The 20,917-nt window shown below is 36.5% G+C and overlaps 1 protein-coding gene across 7 annotated transcripts in view; it reads left to right on the forward strand.

Annotated features, from left to right (window-relative positions):
* The window catches only part of TMEM117 (transmembrane protein 117), a 178,029-nt gene that overhangs the window by 108,705 nt on the left and 48,407 nt on the right, over positions 1-20,917 (forward strand). For all 7 annotated transcript variants that reach the window (XM_038155838.1, XM_038155844.1, XM_038155837.1 and 4 more), the window contains one exon: positions 5,345-5,442. In XM_038155838.1, coding sequence (XP_038011766.1) covers positions 5,345-5,442 — 98 coding nt within the window. The remainder of the gene's footprint in view (positions 1-5,344; positions 5,443-20,917) is intronic.

Below are 20,917 nucleotides of genomic sequence, written 5' to 3' on the forward strand. Positions count from 1 at the left end.
CGCACCCTCCAGGTTGCCCAAGTCCTTCTCCACAGAGCTGCTTCCAGGAGGTCAGCCCCAGCCTGTGCTGGCACTTGGGGTTCTTCCTCCCCAGGTGCAGGATCCTGATTTGCCTTCTCTGAACCTCATTAGGTTTTTTTCTGCCTAACACTCTAGCCTACCAAGGTCCTGCTGAATGTCAGCAGGGCCTTCAAGTATATCAACCACCCCCCACAGTTTTACATCATCTGCAAACTTGCAGAGGGTACATTCTATTCCTTTGTCCACATTGCTGATAAAAAAGACTGGTCCCAGTATTGATCCTTGGGGAACACCACTGACTACAGGCTTCCGACTGGATCCTACTTGGCTGACCACAACCCTCTGAGTTCTGCCATTCAGCCAGTTCTTGATCCACCTCACTGTCCATTCATCTGACCTACAATTTCTGAGCTTATCCATGATGGTATTATGGGAAACAGAGTCAAATGCCTTGCTGGAGTTGAGAAAGACAACATCAGCTATCCTCCCCTCACTGACCCATCTTGTCATGCCATGATAGAGGAGTATCAGATTGGTCACCATCCACAGAAGACAATTTTCTCCCAGAAATCCAGATGAAAAAAGAATAAAAAAATTTTCCCTATAGATTGCTTTTATACATCAAATTAATAGCTCCACAGTTTTTTATATATCTCAAAGAAGAGAAAAGTGATGGATAGAAACTTTTAATGACTGAGTACTAAATGTTTGGTATATGATCACTGTGGTGTAGCACAGTACTTAAAGATTGAGATATGATAAAGAATTTATGTGCAGTTAGTGGGACACCTATATATAGTTCTTACCTAAAAGCACATAACAGCAAGGCAAGGGAAGCGTATCCCCTCAGCGGTGTGCATTAGCTCTCATTGACTTCACACTCTGACTTCAGAAAACATAATTACTTTAACCTGATTTAGCCCCTGTTTTTTCTAGAAAAAAAACTCATACTTTTCAGAAACACACAGGCAGTGTTCAGTCTTTGCAAAACTATTGATGGATTATTTTGATGAGGAATGCAATGTTCATAATCTTGCCATGGGAAACCGCCCTCTGACCTGTCCTGTCACTATGGCATCCTTAAAATTTCTAAAAGATTTTAGAATTTATGATATTTACTCTTATCAATGAAATGCCCCAGTTGCAAGACTGAAAATAATGTTTCTTGATTTGAGTTTGGGGTGAGTGGAGATGTAAAAGTTATGCACTATTTAAAGGCTGAGTGTCAGGTGAAATTAATATAGTGCTACTTAAAAGAGGTGTATGATTTAAGATAAGATATTTAAATTTGTAAGATCATAAAAATTGAAAAAAATTAAGACTTTCAATACTTGAATCACGTATTTGGCAGTGGTAGATAGGTGTATTTTGGCAAATGCAGTTATCCAGGGTACTCTGTTTTCCAACAATAACACCATGATGTCATGTCCTTCTGGCTGGGTAGCTGCACACAAACAGCTTCCTGACTGATATTTTATGTTAGAGTCCTACTGTCCATTAGACTCTTTGCTACTCATTGTGTTATCAAAAGAATACAAAAATATTTCATATTTCACCATTTGGTCTGTGTTTTCAGGCTTTTCTTGTGGATCTTAGATTCTTCTACCTACTGGTGAATTCTGGAGCGCTGCTCTTACCCTGTTTTGATGATTTATCCAAATATGAATAAAGCAATGAAAATTCTGTGTTAAGGGCTTGTCTTCACTTCATGAACATTGCAGCATAGAATATATTGTGTCCTAAAGCCCGGAGTCCATTTCTCTAGTAAGAAACAGTTTCTGTAGCTGCTTATATGAAGAAGTGCTACTATCAAACTAACTGATGTAGTTTTATATTTCTACATTTCTAAAGTGCAGTTTGTCAGATGAAAGCAGCTTGGCCAGCAGCCTGTGCTGCATCAGTTTTCTCTGGGTTATATCTTTGTGCTCTGAAGATGATAGCATAGTCCCTGGTAGTGGAGTATTTGGATGATACTTTGTAGGCATGACCAAAGTATGGGTCCATTTTCTTTTTCTTTTTCTTTTTCTTTTTTTTTTTTAAGGAAATTTCACTTGCTGTTGACTTAGAAGAGATATATTGCCTCAGCTGACACTCCCAGTGCAGAGGTTTGTCTCTGCTGGGAAGGACCCTGTGAGGTACAGTGCAGCCTCACTTGACATGAGTGTCTGCAGAGAAATGTAAAGTATGTGCAGGGTATCCTGAACAATAGGCTCAAAGAGTAACTGCATGGAAGGAATAAATGATCCTTAAGGTGTCTTAGTGCTCCACTTGGTACATCTCAGATATCTTAGGGACCTTACTCTTTTGTCGGGGATTTTTTTGGAAGTTTTTTATGATTTTGCTTTCAGCCCTTCTTGTCTAAGTTACTTGCTCTGAATGACTTTGAATCCCAGATTCTTTCTTCTGTGTGATACAACATAATTTTTAAATTATTGTACTATATATTGCTTAATAGTATCTATCGTAGGCCAGGTTGGCTGGGGCTCTGAACAACCTGGTGTAGTGTAAGGTGTCCCTGCCCATGGCAGAGTGGGGTTGGAAATAGAGATCTGTGAGGTCCATTCCAACCCAAGCCTTTCTGTGGTTTGATGATTGTATCAAACATCAAAAGGATCATATCAAAAGGAACAATTTTATTTTTCTGTAACAGAAAAATGGGAATCATAACATTTTGCTATTAATGACAGCAATATATCTCTTTTGAACCATTATGAGTTAGCCTCATAACTAATATAATGTGAGTAATATGAATAGTTGATAAATTCATATTTTATAGGACAAAATAAAAATTAAGATGCCATAATACATATAAAACAGTAATTATTAATGGAAATGGAGTTTTTTATGGCATTTGTGTATATTATAAAGTCAGGCAGTGTGTGTGATACAACTTTGCATTTACAATTTAATATAGTGTAACTGTTTCTCTCATGAGACACTAAATAAAATGAAAATGTGTACGCTGTCTGTATGTTGGGGCCATTCCTTTTTGAACTGAAGCAGTGTAATTATTGATTAAAGTATATTGCATCTCCTAGTTCAAGGAAATAAACCATTACTTAATTACATTGTAATTGGCTTTTCCTATTTTATTTTGATTATGTGAGATGAAGGCAGACATTTACTAAAGTGTCCAATTTTTTTCTAGTCCATGTATCAGCAATGTTTTCAAACATAGTCCAGTAAAGCAGCAATAAATGTGTGCTGTCCAGGAATTACATTGTGAAATACAAATAGAGAAAGAAAAACACACACATTTCTTTACATGAAGTTCTGCAAATTAAATTAAAATTTATAATTTTTCTTTTTCTAAAAACAATGGCTATTTGATATATATTTAAAACTTGTCTGCTGTATGACAGTGCTGAATGCTTTTCTCCTGTGAGCTGTTTTCTACAGTGACTGTCCTTGACCAAATCAGAAAATGAATTTGATTTCTCTAATGCAAAAGGTAATTGGATTTCTCTTTATAGAATGCATCCCTTTAATGACTGTCTCTGCTTTAGCCAATTTAGCTACAACTGACCTGACATTGATCTGGTGATATGACTTTAAATAAATGCCAAAGTTGGGAGATGAAAAACCAGCTACTTGATATGAGAAAGAACATTTCCTGCCTCATCTTGCCATTTTCCTCAGAAAATATCTTCATCTTGAATGTCATTCTTATGAAACATGCTCCTTTGATAATTGGTCATAGAGCTGCAAATTGCATCCTTCTCCCAAATATAATAATTTTCCAGAAAGCATCTGGAGAAACTATTTTGAAACTTGAATAAAGCCTCTTGAAATAGCTGTTCTTCTTTGCAAATATTCATTACTATGTAGACTCTTCCTAAGAGGAAAAAAAAGTGTTACTAAATCAATTGAATTAAATCTTTACAGAAGTCTTGTTCAGCATTAAATATTTACTGAAACATTTATTTAGATAATCGGGATCTTATAAAAAAAGTATTATAGCTTGCTGATCAGAGAAAGGGTTTACCCACATGAAACAGTTATTAAAGGTGGTATTTCAGGATATTATCTGTTCTTTTAAAGGTTAGGTTTAATGGAATAATAAAAAATTCTAGAATGTGCATTTCTAACAAAGTCATTATCCTTTGGACCCAGCCCAGGCTAATACACTGAGCACTTTTAACCCCAAATGGACTTGAAGCCAAAATTTAGCAGTTGAATCTATTTTTAATTTACTCATTGTCCACATGTTCTCTTTGATAAACACTTTTCATGCCATTGATTGAGAGTGGTAGCTTACACTCTGGATGATAAACTGGATTTTAAAGCATCTGTGAAATTTTATCTTCAGTTTGAAGTTATTTCCTTCTGGAATCTTAAGATTTATTTTCATTTCAATCAAAACACATAGTAATTTCCCACTCTGTACTGATTAACAGTGAGATAGAATTTGGTTTACTTATCTGCATTTTGAAGCAGGTGGTCACCCTCATTTCCTTTATCTGATCAATTATTTCTTAGATCTTTACAAATAGGTTTTCCACTCTGGATCTTTTGCACAACAGAATTTATGAGTTTATTGTGATGTAACTTCTGGTGCTTTTTAATACAGTTAATTTGAAGTAAATGGATATGAAAACACAGCTTCCCAAAGAAGCAGGTGCCTGAGGGGTATTCACCTCCCTCACTGAGATGAAAGTCATTTTTAATACTTTCATGTACCACCCAGAAGTACTGCATACATATGAGTGTCTGGACAGAGAAACATATGGTCTCTTTAGACAGGAATTATGAAAATGAGAATAAATATTTCATACATTTAAAAATTTTTGCAAGTTTTAAGGTTTTTTTTTTCTGTTGCCAGTCCCAAGTGTGCTTTTTATACTGATAGGAAGAACTGTGAGGACATTATAAATGTTATGTAGTGCTTCATTCACAGTGCTTCCACTCCCTAGCTGCAGTTCTGATTTCAAGAGTGGAAATTCTGCTGATGTTGCTCTCAGGGAAGTGCTTCTCCTCTCCCAGATTGGGCCAGAAAGCTTCACAGCCACAGGGGAATGTAACTCACCTCCTGTAGGTTGCTGCAACTTTTAGATTGGTTCCTCTTATCTTCTTATCTTTAGATCTCTACAGGTGTCATTGTTTCTCAAGGAGTTGCATGCACTTCTAGAGGCAGAATATGTAGCCCAATATTCGTTATCTTGATTGCAAATAACACTGGACACACTATTAGTCTGCTGTCTGTTATCATGATCACAACTGGTGCAGCTGTGCCGCACATAAATAAAAATGTTCCTAAAGTCCTTGCTACTACTGCCTCATGTAGCACCAGTGTAACTGTCTGCTGTTTCTTCTTTCTCTGTAGGTCACAGATATGATGCTTCAGGATAAACCCTACCCAGACTGGGGAAAGTCTGCCAGAGCTTTCTGGAAGAAAGGAAACATTAGGATCATTTTATTCTGGTAGGAAAATAGTAAAATCAAATTACTTAAACAAACCTTTTATGGAACATTGAAAAACTTGTCTTCTATGAATGTCTGTGGCAGAGAGAGATATGGTTGAAAAAAAAGGGTAAATGTGGTCTAACTAAAAATTGCAAAAAAGGTACATGAGTGAGGAATTCCTATTCAAAAGAGTTGGTGTAGAAATATAATTTTAAAATTTATTATAAAGTTTTTTTTATTCATTTTGAAGCTTTATAATTGAGTTGTGAAAATGTTTGCTGTATGTGTGCTATATTTGTGTGTCCCACTGTAATTCCTTGTGATAAAGTAGATATTTGAATTTCCTTTTGTGGCCATGAAATTAATTATAGAAATTCTTTGAATTACCAGATGAATGGGATTTAAAACATCACATCAGTCTCAGATGATTAAGAAAAATATTAAAAAGCAATGAAAAAGGCTGTGAGGGTTAAGAGTTTATTTCACCTCAAATGTAGCCTCTTCCAGATAAATTCCAGACAAATGTAGCTATTGAAACAGAACACAAATTATGATAGGAAAAATGGAAGATGGAGAATATAAATTCTGACAGGCAGTCTGAAGACCTTTTAGCTGAAGATATAAGAAATAGCAAAGATTTTTTCAATTATATCAGAACTAGGAAAACTCATGAAAATGTCATCAGACCTGCTGTTTTTGAAAGAACAGATTTCAAAAGAACTCTTACAAAGAAGTTGAAAGATTTATTTGTATGGAGTCTCCGACAGAAAATGCAATTAGATACCTTGCACTTTAAAAGAGTAAAAATAAACTATTATATTAAGTTGAGGCAATAAAGGAAATAGTAAGAGAAATTTGAAAGGAAAGTGGAAGATTGCTGATTGGCTACACACAAAGCTTATAAGGAACTGAAGGGGTGGAGCCGATGCAAATTTTTTTAGCATTTAATTGCCTATTGAAAAATTGAATATTAAAATTTGGATACTGTTTTGCCTTTTCTGCCTTTTTTCAGCAAACTAGTTATATCCTACTGGCTTGTAAGTCTGAGTTCAGTTTTAGCAAAATAGATTGAATGATTATGATTATATATTATGTGATTATATATTATAGATTATTATATATCAAAAATGGAATTAGGAGCAAAGCTTTAGATTTATTTCTGCTGAAGGAAGCCAAGGAATCTTTGCTGAAAGAAAACCTTCTCTGATCTGTTAGAACTCTATGCACATGTCATCCAAGTAATGGATGAAGGAGGAATGCTTGATATAATTTATTTGGACTTTCCCAAGTGTTTTGACAAAGTTCTTTACTGAGTGCAATTAAGAAAACTAGTAAGACTAAGTGTGCTAACATTTAGAAATCATCTCAGCAATGTGCAGTGAAAGTTATTAATAAAATAATAATTTTCTGCTACATTGATAAAGCTGAGGAGTTATGTTATTTAATGTTTGAAGTAGTATTCATTATTTATATACATCATAAATATTAGTGACATGACAGAATTTAAAGATTAAGTTAATAATTTGAAAAATGCATGAAAGAGGGATCTTAGAAAACTAGGTGAAAAAAATAATGTGACTGAATACTTGAGTTATGGATGGGAGTGGGGGGGTGGATTCAAGCAGCTTCTTGTCATCATTACAGGATGTGCAGAGGAAGATTCTGTCTCAGCATGCAGGGATGGGCAAAAAGGTAAAGCAGATGTATCAAAAAAATTCACAGACAAGGTGCCAAGTGGGAAACCAATGAATGCAATGTAATCTGAGCAAAAAGCTCAGTCTAAAACATCATTGATTTTTTTCACCCTTGTCTCAAGGAAAGCTTTGTCTGAAAGACTGAAAAGGAGATTAGTTAAGATTTAAGAAAAAACTTAATTACATGAAAAGACATGAAAAATGGGAAAAAAGGATTAAAAGCAAGGTGACATGATAGTTTTCAAATTTATATGCCAGACTGGAAAACCAATAAAACAGTATTAAAATTACTTAAATATTATTGCAAGTGATTTTCTTCCACTCTGAAATGTTAAAAATCTGTATTTTATTTCTAATAATATTCACAGAAAAATCCTACTAAAGGTTTAATATAGAGATAAGTAAAAAAAAATAAAATAAAAGGGTTTTTATGCAAGAGTCTCATACTAAAGGGTGACATAAATACTTTTATTTTTAGCTTTAAGCTTTGCAAAATTAGAAAACTTCTGTAAATGTACCAAAGATGGAGGCATTGTAAAGATGGTGAAGGCACCATCCATTTATTTATGATAGTTAATTTGTGGCTGCTTTGTTTCTCATTTGGAAATGTTTTCAGCTCTCCAATGCAACCAATTCACTAAGGTTTTGATTTATCTTATCGTCTCCTGTTTAAATCATTCTCTGGAAGCATTGTCAGCAACTGAACTGCTTGTTGGTTGCTCCTGAGGATTCTGGCTGACTTCTGAATTTCTTCACAATATAATTCTTCCACAAACAGCTCATCTAGCTAAAGAATGATCAGTTGCTATTTGCCTTTGTGTAGTCCATCACTAAGGAGTACTTTGAAATGCCTTCAACTTTTTTTTGAAGTCAGAGGTTGTGGTTTGTTTTTTTTCATAAAGAAGGTCTCCATTTTGGTTCTTTCCAGCTCTGCTCCTGGCTAATTGCTGCATTCTGATAATGTGTAATGCTGTTATATTCCTAAGTGATGCAATGCAAATACAAACACACTTTCTCATGGATTTAAGAAATTGTGTTGTCAAGAGGACTTCTAGGTAGCAATGAAGCATCTTGAACCCTGATGGAATTACTAAGTGCAGACATGTTTGTGGGTCACAAAAGAAAGATACACACAAGGAGTTAAATATCTGCACCACCTGCAGTCAGATGAGTCTCTCTACAGACCACTGTCCCCAGTGCTCTGTCATCACCATCACTATTGCAAAATTATAAGCATGACTTGAAACAGGCTGATTTTTTTTTTAATATGTTGATAACTTGGTTGATTCAGGAGAGACAAATTATATATGACAGGAGAGGACTGGCATTTGAAAGAAGCAAAAAGAAGTTTGTTGAATAAAGTCAAAAAAAGATCTTGGACAAGACTGATGACAAGTCAACAGCTGTAGCTAGTGGTAAGATAAAGAAATAAGACAATATAGAACCATCCTTGATATTCTATATTAGATGAAGCAGGGCCGAAGTAGAACTTGAGAGGACTGATTGTTTTGCAAATAATTTTTTTATTTTCCTCCAAACATTTAATAAATCCAGCCTGTGCTTAAGGTGTCCCTTACTCATCTGTGCAGGAGCGAGCTCTCCCTGCAGTGCAGGCCGGTGATGCTGTTCGAGGCAGCCCGCACCAATGCCCCAGTGTGTGCTCAGGCTGTGCAGCCATTGCCCATGCTAACATCCAGCTCTCTGCCACCAAGGCCTGCTTTGTGCCTGAAATCACTGTCTCCTCCTTACAGTGTCTTCTGCAGTGACCTGCCACATCCTGTGGGGATCTGAGTGTAGCAGCTGGAATAAAATCAGAAGGACGTCTCTGGGCTGAGTGAAGAGTTTGCTCAATAGAGGCAAGACCTGAATACTCTCTTTTGACAAGCTGCTCCAATATCAATTGCCCTCAAAATTTTCCTAACAGAGCAGGGAGGGTTTATAATGAGCAAAGCATAAAAAAATGTGAACTTTTAGCTTTAGGGAAAAAACGGAGCACAGTCAAAAAGAAACCAGTTTATGGGAATAGAGGAAAAGAGCTGCTGAGGTCTGTGTAAGCAGGTAACAGAAAATTGATATTCAAAGGTAGATTATCAAAATGGGGGATTGTAGAGATAACAATGCATTGTGCAGCTGAATCTTGATTGCAGACAGGGTGATGGAACAATATACACAAATTGAAAATTTGAATATGCAAGTTCCAGGCTGGAATCCATTTCTGTGGTGTCCATGGCTAGACATTCACTCTATGTGTGCACAATGATCAGTCTTTATTGGTGCAATAAAGACAATTTTTCTTTGACACAGGATTCTTGTCTGAAATAATGCAAAACAGATACCATCATGGAAAAAAATAAAGTAATACAGATAATTGTAAATTTTTGATTCTCTATGTTTGCCGTTTGACTTTGCAAACTAAATATTCTTATATTAGTATGTATTTCCATAAACCCCCACTAGCTTTTTTTAATAAAAAATAACAGCAAAATATGCTCAGAAGTGTGTGTTAGGAATCACAGTATTTTAATTTAACAATTCAAGTTAGTAATATAGTTTTAGAAGCTTTTATTCAAAATAATTGTGCAGTATTGCTAGAGAGTTCTAAGTTATGTACATATGTTTATACTGGATTGTGTCAAACATAGCTTAGGTTAGTATTCCTAACTGGACAAAATTTTGTGCCCTGGAATTAGAGAATGTTTCCTTATGAAATAGAGAGCCACACCTCCTACAAAGAAATAAAAGCAGTTTCTATCAGATATTTTCTATTATGCACCTATTTGAATTTTTAGTTTGATAAATTATACTTCCATCTTCTGTGTTTTCACAATGAAGATGATAAGTTTATACTGGAAAAATATGTTCATTTCACATATTTGAATGTTCAAAAGATGGCTTCTAAAAACATTCATTCTTCTCACAATAGGCTGCATTGAGAAAAACTAACTACACATTAGAGCTTGGTCAATTTAAGTTGTGTACTAACTGAAACAAACCTTTCATTAAGTTTGAGTAAAAGTTTTTGGGATACGTTCCCACAAATAAAACTGTGTGAAACAATGAAATAATTGTATCTATAATATATGTGCATTTAGATACACATAGAGTATTCTGTCCCTGGTGTGAAGGTTTCTAAGTTTCTCTAGTAATTCTTTTATATTTAAGTAATTTATCTTGGGATAAGGTAGTGACTACTGAACAGAAACCTAGAATCATCCAGAAGGTAAGGCAGATTTCCTGGTAAATGGCATAAATAGTATAAAAGAACATACAAATATTTTCCAATATTATTGTTCACAGTAAATCTTATATTATAACGCAAGTGAATAATATCAGTTTGAATAAGCAGGACAATACATAAGTTTCTTATGATTTCCTTTTTGTCTCAATACAAAAAATTCAGTAACGTTCTCCATAGATGATTTATATTGAGTGATCTGACTACTAATCTTCTCTGGCATTGTTAAATATGTTCTGTCAGGATAAAACTGTCCATGAATTGTGATTGTTACATTTAGTCTGGCCATCAAGATGTATGATTATAATTTTTCAAGGCATGACTAAAAGATTTTTGAGAGCATTTATTTAATTTCTGGGTATTATTGGTAAGCTATGCTGTAAAATGACAATTTGTTAGCATGAAAAAATGTTGAAAATAATTCATCAAAATATATAGTGGTGAACTTTCTTTCATGTAAATGAGAGTTGTTTAAGATGTATGCCTATTTTTAGTTTTGATTATGAATTATTTTGAATATTTGAAAACAGTGAAAAAATACAAATATATTGTATTATCAGAAATATTTTCAGGAAAGTTTTTATTCATATCGATATTTGATCCTATAAAAATTCTCTGGTTCATGTCCCGCAGAAAACTTTTCCATTTGGATAACTAGCTGCTTTTACAGTTCTAGTATGGAAAAGTAAAGGTGGTCAAAACTCACCAGAGTGGTTGAGGCTTGGCAACCACATGAGTCAGATACATTTTTGGACCTTGTTCTCAGATGCCAGCCCTCCTCAGTGCATGAAAACCATTGTGTCAGCAATTCAGCGTTCTCCCACCAACCTGCTCTCCTTAGCGAGTGCTGGAAGTGTCACTCAGTCCACAGCAGAACATGTCTGCCCTTCTCCTTCCCTTCTTCCCTTCCTCCCTTCCTCCAGCCCAGCAACAGCCCAAAATGCTGCAGTGTTTGCAAAAGGAAAGGGTGAGGATGATCTGGGGCCCTAGGTCAGCTGTGGGGAGTGTGGTTTCCAGCATTGCATTTGCTGATCTAACATTGTGGTCTGTCTCCCCCTTTCCCCGGCTTTCCTGGGAGCATCTTAGGGACTGCAGCCACTCCACAGGCCTCCCATGTGGCCCATGGAGCGTGTTCTGCACAGACTGCTAATGCATTGCACGAGGGGTGGATGCTTTGCATGGCATGACTTATGTATGAGCAGAGAGAAGGTATGCATATGGGAGGGCATGCAGGTGGAAGTCTCCCATCTGTCTCAACTACCAAGAAAGAAATCTGTGGCTTGCCTGTGCCAGTCTCTATTTGGAAAGGCTGTGTCATGCATTTTCCCACACCCTAGTCGTGATAGGAAGAATAGTAAGACAAATCACTCTTCATCTCCCTTTTCTTCTCAAGGCAAAGCATTTGAGAGAGATATAATTAAGTCTAGGGAGCTCTGAACTCTGAGATTCAAAAAAAACCCCCAACTTTAAAACCAAAGCAACAAACAAAAATTGTGAGATCTCTTTAGCTTGAAGATTAAGTTCTTTATTTGTCTCATTCAAGTTACATAAAGCAGTCTCACCCTATTTTTTTCTAATGGAGACTCCTACAAATCAAACAAAAACATTTGTGGCTTCCTATCTGCATTGGCATGAATAAGGGAAGGAGGCAGAGGAGGAGAGTGAGTATAGTGTGGCAGCTTTCCTCTCACATGAAGTAGACCACACATGCCCATCTACATCTACACACTCAACCACACACTTGAGAGGGCAACAAAGGGGAGGAAGGGAGCTCCTAACACCTCTGCACTTGCACCATTTCCCTGGTAAGTGCTAGTGTGGAAACATTTCATGTCCTGGGGTTAAAAAAAAAAAAATATTCACAGACCCATGTGGCTGAAAGATAATTATACTAAAGAGGGAAAAGCATCATCCATTAGCTGCAATGGGATTCTGGGCTGGGCCCATAGACAAAAATTTCACCTTAATTTGGGTTTAAATTCTCTGAACCACTGTACTAAGTATGTATTTTCTACCATATCTTTTCAGTTCCTCATCCTGTTTAAGTTTTTTGAGTTATATTTGGTAGATACTTGCAATTCAGTAGTTGATAGCCTGCTAGAAAAAAAACCCTGGTTTTATTTCTATATAATTGCTAGATTCCTAAGTATAGCCTTCGTAATTGGATGGATATGGCAATTCATGTTCACCTCTTTCTAAAAGTACATTTTATTCCATCTCTATTACTGAGAAAGAGGTATATCATGAACAATTACTAAAAATATTTCATCCAATGTATGGCTTTAATAAAACTTCCTAAAGTGCAGTGTCTCCAATGTTTCAGTAACAACAGTGCTGCCAAATGACAGTAGTTTTACAAAATCACGTTCTATGCCAAAACCCAAAAAGCTCTAATTCTTTAATAAAAATTTTCCTTGGGAAATTCCAAAAAGTTCTTTTCTCTGAATGGGCAGTTGCAGTTCTTGGTTCAACCACAGTTGGAGCAACTTATTTTTAGCACTTTGTCTCTGTTTTCTGCAGAATTCTTGCTGAGCAGGAGACACCTCTTCCCCCACTCAGGCACTGGACAATTTTCTAGAAGAGCAGAATCAGTGATGTGGTTGTTGTTATATCATTGCTCACTTTCTGCTCAAGTTCTTTACCTTTCTTCCTTTGTTTGTTATTAGATTTTTTTTTTCTGCCTTTAGCATTTACAGCTAGCCTAGGCCTCATTCTAGGTCCCCTCCAAAATCAGGATGAGGGTAGCTGTCATGTAATACACATTATGTGATCATATAGGCAGAAAAAAGTGCTAAAAGATAAAGAAATATATAAAAAATTTAAATATATAGTCAGATAATTGAGATAGCCAGTCCAAGATAGAAGTTCCAAGTGTTGCAGTTAAATCAGCATGCATACTGTGGACTATTATTCTTACAACAGAAGGAAAAATTTCAGACTATCAATGTAGAAATTCAGTCTTGCATCCTTGCTGCAGCGTTGAGAAGCCTCGCAAAATCATAGCTCAAAACATGGTCATGGTCATGGTCAGTTCAACTGAAACTCATTCTTTGGGAAAGTTGTAAAGAATCCATCACACCAATGACCTGGTACATACAGAAGCTGCAGAGTCAGCCAGTGGTTTTGTGCAAGATGTGAACTCTGAAAACCCACAAAGTTCAATGGAGATCAGAAAGTGAGTGTTTCAGCTGCTCATGCTCACCGCCAGAGTTCATAGACTTTGTCATGGCTGGATGCCAAAAATCAATACAGTTTTCTAAAATAAATGTGATGATTAAAGTAATGAAATTATTTGCCTTCCTGGAATGCTGGAGTATTTTTTAAAATTGTATTTCTCCCTAATTGCATGCTTAAATTTGTGCCTTAGAATTTGCTGATGTACTTAGCTTAACTTCTGACTCATCTTTCACCTAGAATGGCATAGGTTGGAAGGGAATTTAAAGATTATCTCTTTCCAGCCCCTCTGCCAATGCCTTTCACTACACCAGGTTTCTAAAAGCCCCATTCAAACTGGCCTTGAACACTTCCAGGGATGGGGCATCCACAACTGCTCTGGACAACCTGTTCCAGTGCCTCACCACTCTTACAGGAAAAGATTTCTTCCCAATATGTGATCTAAATCTGCCCTCTTTCAGTTTAAAGCCATTCCTCCTTGCTCTGTCACTACATGTCCTTGTGAAAAGTCCCTCTCCACCTCTCCTGTAGTCCTCTTTAGGTTCTGGAAGGCTGCAATAAGTCTCCCTGGAGCCTTCTCTTCCCTGTTTTGAACAACCCAACCTCCCTCAGCTTGTCTTCATAGAAGAGGTGCTCCAGCCCTCTCATCACCTTTTTCTTCCTCGTTTGGACTCCCCCCAACGTGTCCATGTCCTTCTTTTGGGGGTCCCAGAGTTAGATGCAGCATTTCAAGTGGGGTCACAAGAGTGGAGTAGAGGGGCAGAATCCCCTCCCTCACCCTGCTGCCCACACTGCTTCTGCTGAAGCTCAGGGCATGTTTGCCTTTCTGGGCTGCAAGTGCCCATTTCCAGGTCACATTAAGCTTCTTGTCCATCAACACTTGCAAGTCTTTCTCCTCAGGGCTGCTCTGCCCAGAGGAGAAATGAATCCAGTACATTCTCTGCCCATCTTGTATTTGTGCTTGGGATTAAGCTGACCCAGGTGCAGGACCTTGCACTTGGCCTTGTAGAACTTCATGAGTTTGCACAGGCCCACCCCTCAAACCTGTGAAGGTCCCTCTGGGTGTCAGCCCTTCCCTCCATCCCAGAGTAATAATGGTTCCAGTGAAATCACATCTTGAGATTCAAAGTGCTGCACATGACCAGAATATGGTTGTAAATTCCAACTTGAGATGTTTTAAAAGAAGGAAAATATACCCTGGTGTATCCAAATTCAGTTATTTAGGACTAAGAAAAGAATTATAGTACTCTTTTGCAAAGACTGAACTTAAAGTTGGAGCAGTATTTGAGTGCTGCCAGACTTCATCCTCTATCCCATTCTGTCCCCACTCAGATTCTTACACCCCATGACCACTTTCACAATGACGCCCTTTCAATGCAAAAGAAAACTTAATTAAAACTATATTTTTAGGATGTGCTTAAAACAGTTATAAATACGAATGTATATAAGCTTTTTTAGTCCATGTATAAAACCTCAGTTTAGATGTAAGGAGCCTTTCTTTTGTTTCTTACTTGCTTTTCTACTTTGAAAAAATTGGTATGGCTGTAAAATTACATGCATCTGCTGACAGCTATCTTAATCAAGGCATTCAACTTCATGTCTTTTTTAGACTGGGTACCATAATGAGAAAATTGTGGCTATATTTTTATTTCAGATAATTGCATGTTGTCTGACTGCAGTTGTGACTGTGGAAAAATCAAGGCCTAAAACAAAGAGTAGATTTAATTTTCAATGAAATCACAACAAAAGGTTGTTAACAAAAGGTGTCCTGCAGGGCTCTTGCTTTCATCATGTACATTTTGATACTTTGGCATCTTTGCTAGATTTTTCTTCTTTTAACACAAAAAAATCATGTTAGCAGTTAAGCCCTTACAAAACCAGCTGCCAGTTAAATTTCAGACCATGCATATTTGAGCGTGCTTTGTCTAGCAGGAAGTTATCCTGATGAACAGAGTGATTTTGTGATATTGACTAATCAAAGAGCTTCAGTAAACAATACTTTTACTACAATACTTGACATTTTCCATCTTTTCAGATTCTTTATGAACTGAAATTATTGATCTACTCCTTCAATCAAAACCACCTTGACTCCAGTTTACTGCTGTTTGCTTTGTATTACTGATTGTGTTGGTGCATTGGTCAGCACAGTGCTGCTTCTCATGCAGACAAAGAGTAAATATTTCTGGATTTCAGTGGAAAGGGCACCAGCCCTTGTTTGTGATGGCCAAGGGGTAAAGCAAAGCCAGTGAAAACAATTGGCAAATAACTTATTCAGCCTTGAGAAAGGTTCATATTTTTCAAAGCTTTGTTTCCTGCTTTTTGTTGTTGTACTCTTGTTTGCTGCTTCCCCATTTCTTTTTTATACATCTACCAGATTCTGCTAGTTCTGCTATAGAAAAATTTGAATTTTATTTCATTTATTAAAGACTATCTTACAACTGAGAAGGTAAAGGGCAAGGGCCAAGAAATTATCAAATTATTGCATTAAAATGAAGGAGGTTTTCATTTCACTTTTGTGACTTGCTATGGCAGTTTAATTTATTTAATTTATTTATTTAAGTTTTCATTTATTCAATGCTATGCTTAAAAAAATTAAAAAGTAAGCTATTTCTTATTTTAAAAATACTAGATACACCTTTGTCCCAGTTCTGAACAAACCTCTTTGAGATTGTGCACTTTTGTTAGCTCCTGTGCAAGCTCCTTTTTCATTTATGGTACTTTCCATTTAGATGGGTTAGTTTGAATTTTTTTTTAAAGCACCTCTTCTGTGAAGTCAGGCTGAGAGAGCTGGAGTTGTTCAGCTTGAAGATGAAAGAGTTCCAGGGAGACCTTATAGTAGCTTTGCAATGACTAAAGTGGCTGACAGGAAAGATGGAGAGAGACTTTTTACAAAGAGGTGTCAAGAAAGAATGAGGGGGAATGGCTTTAAATGGGAAGAGGATAGGTTTAGACCAGATGTAAGGAAGAAATTTTTTCCTGTGATGGTGGTGGGGCACTGGAAGAGATTGTCCCAGAGAACTTGTGGACGTCTTAGCCCTGGAAGTGTTCAAGGCCAGGCTGGACGGTGCTCTGAGCAACCTGATAGAGTGAAAGGTGCTGGCAGGGGAGTTGGAAAAAGATGATCTTTAAGTTCCCTTTCAACCCAAACCATTCTGATTCTGTGATCCCTACTATAAAATGAAACAATAATTTTATAACTTCTAGAAAATTAATTTTGCATAAAAAACCACCCATGACCATACTTTAAAAACAAACTGCAATGATAAATGCTCTTACAGGGGACCTCCAGCATTGTGCCAGCATTGTGCCAGCATTGCACAGCCCAGAAGTGAACTCTGCCCCAGGGAGGTTACTGTCTGGAATTCTAATTTTTAAAAGAAACGTAGCACAGAAATGTGCTAAATCCCTTGTCTATAAACATATATTTGCTGCTCACAGAAGTGGTGTGCTAGTAAAAAAATAGACCGGAACACATGCTCAGCTTCCAGTTGTTTGCATGCTTTGACCTGACCTCATCTATTGAAATATTCAAGGCCAATTGGCATAGCACGGGAAGCATAGGTCTTGGGAAGGAAACAGAGTGATGCATGTTTTCAATGACAGTAAACAAGCTGGAAATGTCTTATTTGACTTTTAAATAATATACTGAGTCAAGAGATGGAATTTAAGTGGGAAACAATCAGTTTTAAATTGAATAAATTTGATCTGGAGGGTCTGGAGCAAGACAGAACTTGCAATGTAATTTTTAATGCATTATTTCTCAGGATGAAACTTCCCTCGAAGACAGGTCCAGATTTCTTGTCTAAGCTTCTCTCCAGTATTCTGTCATATGAAGTCTAACATACTCATGTTTCCAAACATTATAAATAAAGTATAATATGAGCATTAGGGTTTTTCAGGTATTCTTTAAATGCCTGATACAGGCTTGACCAAACTGCAAGAGCATACCTCTATTATAAGGCATTTTTCTTCTTTAAAAATGTGGTACAACTGATATTTTAATGTCTTAAATGCTAAAGATTTAAGACTGTCTGTAGCTTTCAGGTTGATTATAGAATCATTTAGATTTGAAAGGACCTTGAAGTCCAGCTGTTAACCCAGCACTACCATGTTCACCACTAAACCTTGTCCCTAAGTGCCACATCTACATGTCTTTTAAGTATCTCCAAGTACTTCCCTGGGCAGCTGGTTCCAATGCTTGAGAACCTTTTCAGTGAGGAAACTTATACTAATAGCCAGTCTAAACCTCTCCTGACACAACTTGACGCTCTTTCATCTTATGTCACTTGTTGCTGGTTACAAGAGACTGACCCCACCTGTCCTCAGCCTCCTGTTAGGCAGTTGTGAAGGACAGTAAGGTCTCCCTGAGAAAAGGTCTCCTTTTCTCCAGGCTAAACAACCACAGTTCCCCCAGCCATTCCATATACTTGTGATATGGACTTGTGCTCCAGACCTTTCATAGGTTTTGTTGTCCTTTGAACATGAATGCTCCAGCACCTCAAGGTTGATCCAGAATCTGTGGTGCTTATGGAGTTCTTGAGGATTGTTTCCTCAGGGTGGCTTACTCAAAATTTGAGCTGATATACTGTAATTATATTTACCTTTAATAATTTGAACAGGAAAAGTTTTGGTTCATAGTAGAATAATTTGCAGGGTACGACATTATCTTAGTTTTAATTAAGGTGTTTTTAAAACATTTGGTTTTTCCTCTTGTGTGCATCTGAACTGATAAGATTATCTGAATCCTAAAGTTTTATTTTTATGGAATGTAAAAAATGTATACTCTCTCCCAAAGCAAATTAATTTACAAGGTGCAAGCGTAGACAAAAGCATCTGGTATGTGATAATTGCATTTCAAAGAATGATTGCTTTATGTTTCAGAAAGGTGGGACTTAGAATTAAGCTTCTGTTTGAAAGTGTTGTTTAGCAAAGTTTGTCAACCTATTGTATGATTTCCAGCTCTGCCTACCTGAAGCATTTCTGTGAAACCACATACTGATGTCTCCAGTTAGGAGCACCACTTTCTTCTTGTGCCACAAGATCTTTCAGTGACTACAATATATGTTGGCTGGTTTCAAAAAGCATACACTGTCTTTTAATCTATACACAACCTCAATTAGTGTTCAGGTCAGTAAGTGGGAAGACATTTATAGAATCAATCATTTTGGGTTAAGGAGTACACATACTGCAAGTGTACTAATGGAATGGAAATAATGCCTGGAACATCTCCAGAACAGTCACAGTCTCAATGGAGCAATTAAATATGTATGAAGAATGTTTGCAGTGAAGTTCAAATACATCAGCCTGAGGCTTATTTTTTGGTTTAATTTATTCTCTGCCTTTCTGTGTACTGCTGCTTGATGATTCAAAAACACTTCTGCACACTGCTTCCTGCATCATCTATGTATACACTGACTGACAGATATGATGACAGTTGCTATTTTTAATCACTATCTCAGGAACAAGGAGTAGACTCTACAGTAGAAAAGTGCAAGGTTAGTATTGAGGTTAACAGTTTTTATTCATTAATGAATTCAACATAATTCACAGTATGGAAAATAGTCTTCAGATTTAATTCAGGCAGTGTTTGAATATTTAGCAAAACTTCTTAGTCTGAATCTGTTGGTGTGATTAGAGTATTTAATGCCTTGTATTCCATACCTTCATATTGCTGCTTCTTTCCTTCATGAAAGAGATGCTTGTCCTGCAGTTAAAGACTGCTTTTTTATATCATTGTGAATGCCAGCACTCCTTAAAAAGTTAGTGGCTCTGTTTCCCCGTAATTGTTGTTCTTTGTAAAATGTGTGAAAGGACATGCGCTATTTTCAGCTTTCTCTGCTGTTTTTAGCCATAAATAAAACCACACTATCTGGGGCTTTGTAAAGCATGTTTGTTTCCTTTGATGAGTCCAGGTTCTATGATTTGTGAGTGATCAGAGAGCACCAGTGTATTAGCTGGTTCATCTGTTATCAATTCATGCGCTATGAGTGAGTGCGATTGTCATGTAACCAAGCTCAGAGCTATTGGCAAAGCAACTGAGCAAAGAGAGCCTTTTAAAAGGATTACTGGTAATGTAATTACTTGTGGAAGATGTATGGATATCTCCTGAATGAAAACACCAGCATCTTAATATGTTCTTTAAGCAATACCATTAGTGGAATGAGAGTTTGTGTTCCAGTAATGGCATACTCTGCTGGTGGGTAACGGCGCAGTGAAGCAAAGGCATTTGTGTGAAGTAAACACTGAACTAAAGCCAGATACGTGGTTTTGTTTCTTTATATAGTTTCAAGGCTGTTATTGAAGCAAAATTTGCTTTCTAGTGACACTAGCGTTATTTTATTAAACGCAATGTGGTTTTGAGGCCTGAGAAGTTCCAGTAGATTTTCTTTAGGTCTAGAGGAAAATCTTTTTATATCTATAGTCAATCTGTAACTGCTAATAATATCAATATTTTTAATGAAAGAAATATGCTTTCAATATCACCCATACTACCAGAGGTATCAGCAGTATGTCATATAATTTAATTTTATAAAGAAGCAGAATTTATTTAGGACCTTCAATTTATGCATAGAATAAGCAATCTTGGTGAAGTTGTAAATTTAAGAAAATCTTTAAGCTTCTGAACAGTTGTTGTCCATGGCTTTTGATATTGACTGTAACCATCAGGATGATTGACTGTTTTTAGTGAATAGGTACATTCGCGTGTGTTTAAGTAAGCACCTGACCTTCATCTTTTGAAAATCAATGACAAAAGCCCAGTAGACATCAGTGAAACTTTAATCCTCTTTAAAATAATGACAGATTTTTTTTTTTTTTTTGCGTTACGTGTAGGGGATGTTTTTCCTTGAAGTGTTTAATAAGGTCCATGGCATCCATAAAAATAGATTACTCAAGCATACAATGATACCTGTCCTGTTTGATTTGTTTAGTCTTAAACCCTTTTCTCAACATTCGTAGTACTTCCCTCTTAGAACGTCTATATTTTTTTCTTCACAGTGTTGATTCTTATCTTCTCATTATTCCATAAGCAAAATTCTGATGCTTAGTGCATGTTTTGTTTTTTTGGGTTTTTTTTTTTTGTTTCCACCTAATCTGGCTCCTTTGTACATTCATTGATTGAGTTTTTTCTTGCAGACCTATTTTCTGATTTTGAGTAATAACAATATTCTTAACATGTATATCTTTATGATTCTTATAAAAGAAACCTGATTGGGTTATTGTTTGTGATATGTGGGGAAATAATCTGACTTTATCAGTGTCAGAAGTTACATACTTACCTTGTTTAATACAACATTCTAAACTTTAATGTGTCTTGTGACAGCAGGTTTTGCCTCTCAATGGAAGAACAGACTAATAAAGAAAGCTGACACTAGTATCTAGGTGTATGCAT

This window comes from Motacilla alba, chromosome 1A, assembly GCF_015832195.1.
Source record: "Motacilla alba alba isolate MOTALB_02 chromosome 1A, Motacilla_alba_V1.0_pri, whole genome shotgun sequence".
Taxonomy (NCBI): Eukaryota; Metazoa; Chordata; class Aves; order Passeriformes; family Motacillidae; genus Motacilla; species Motacilla alba.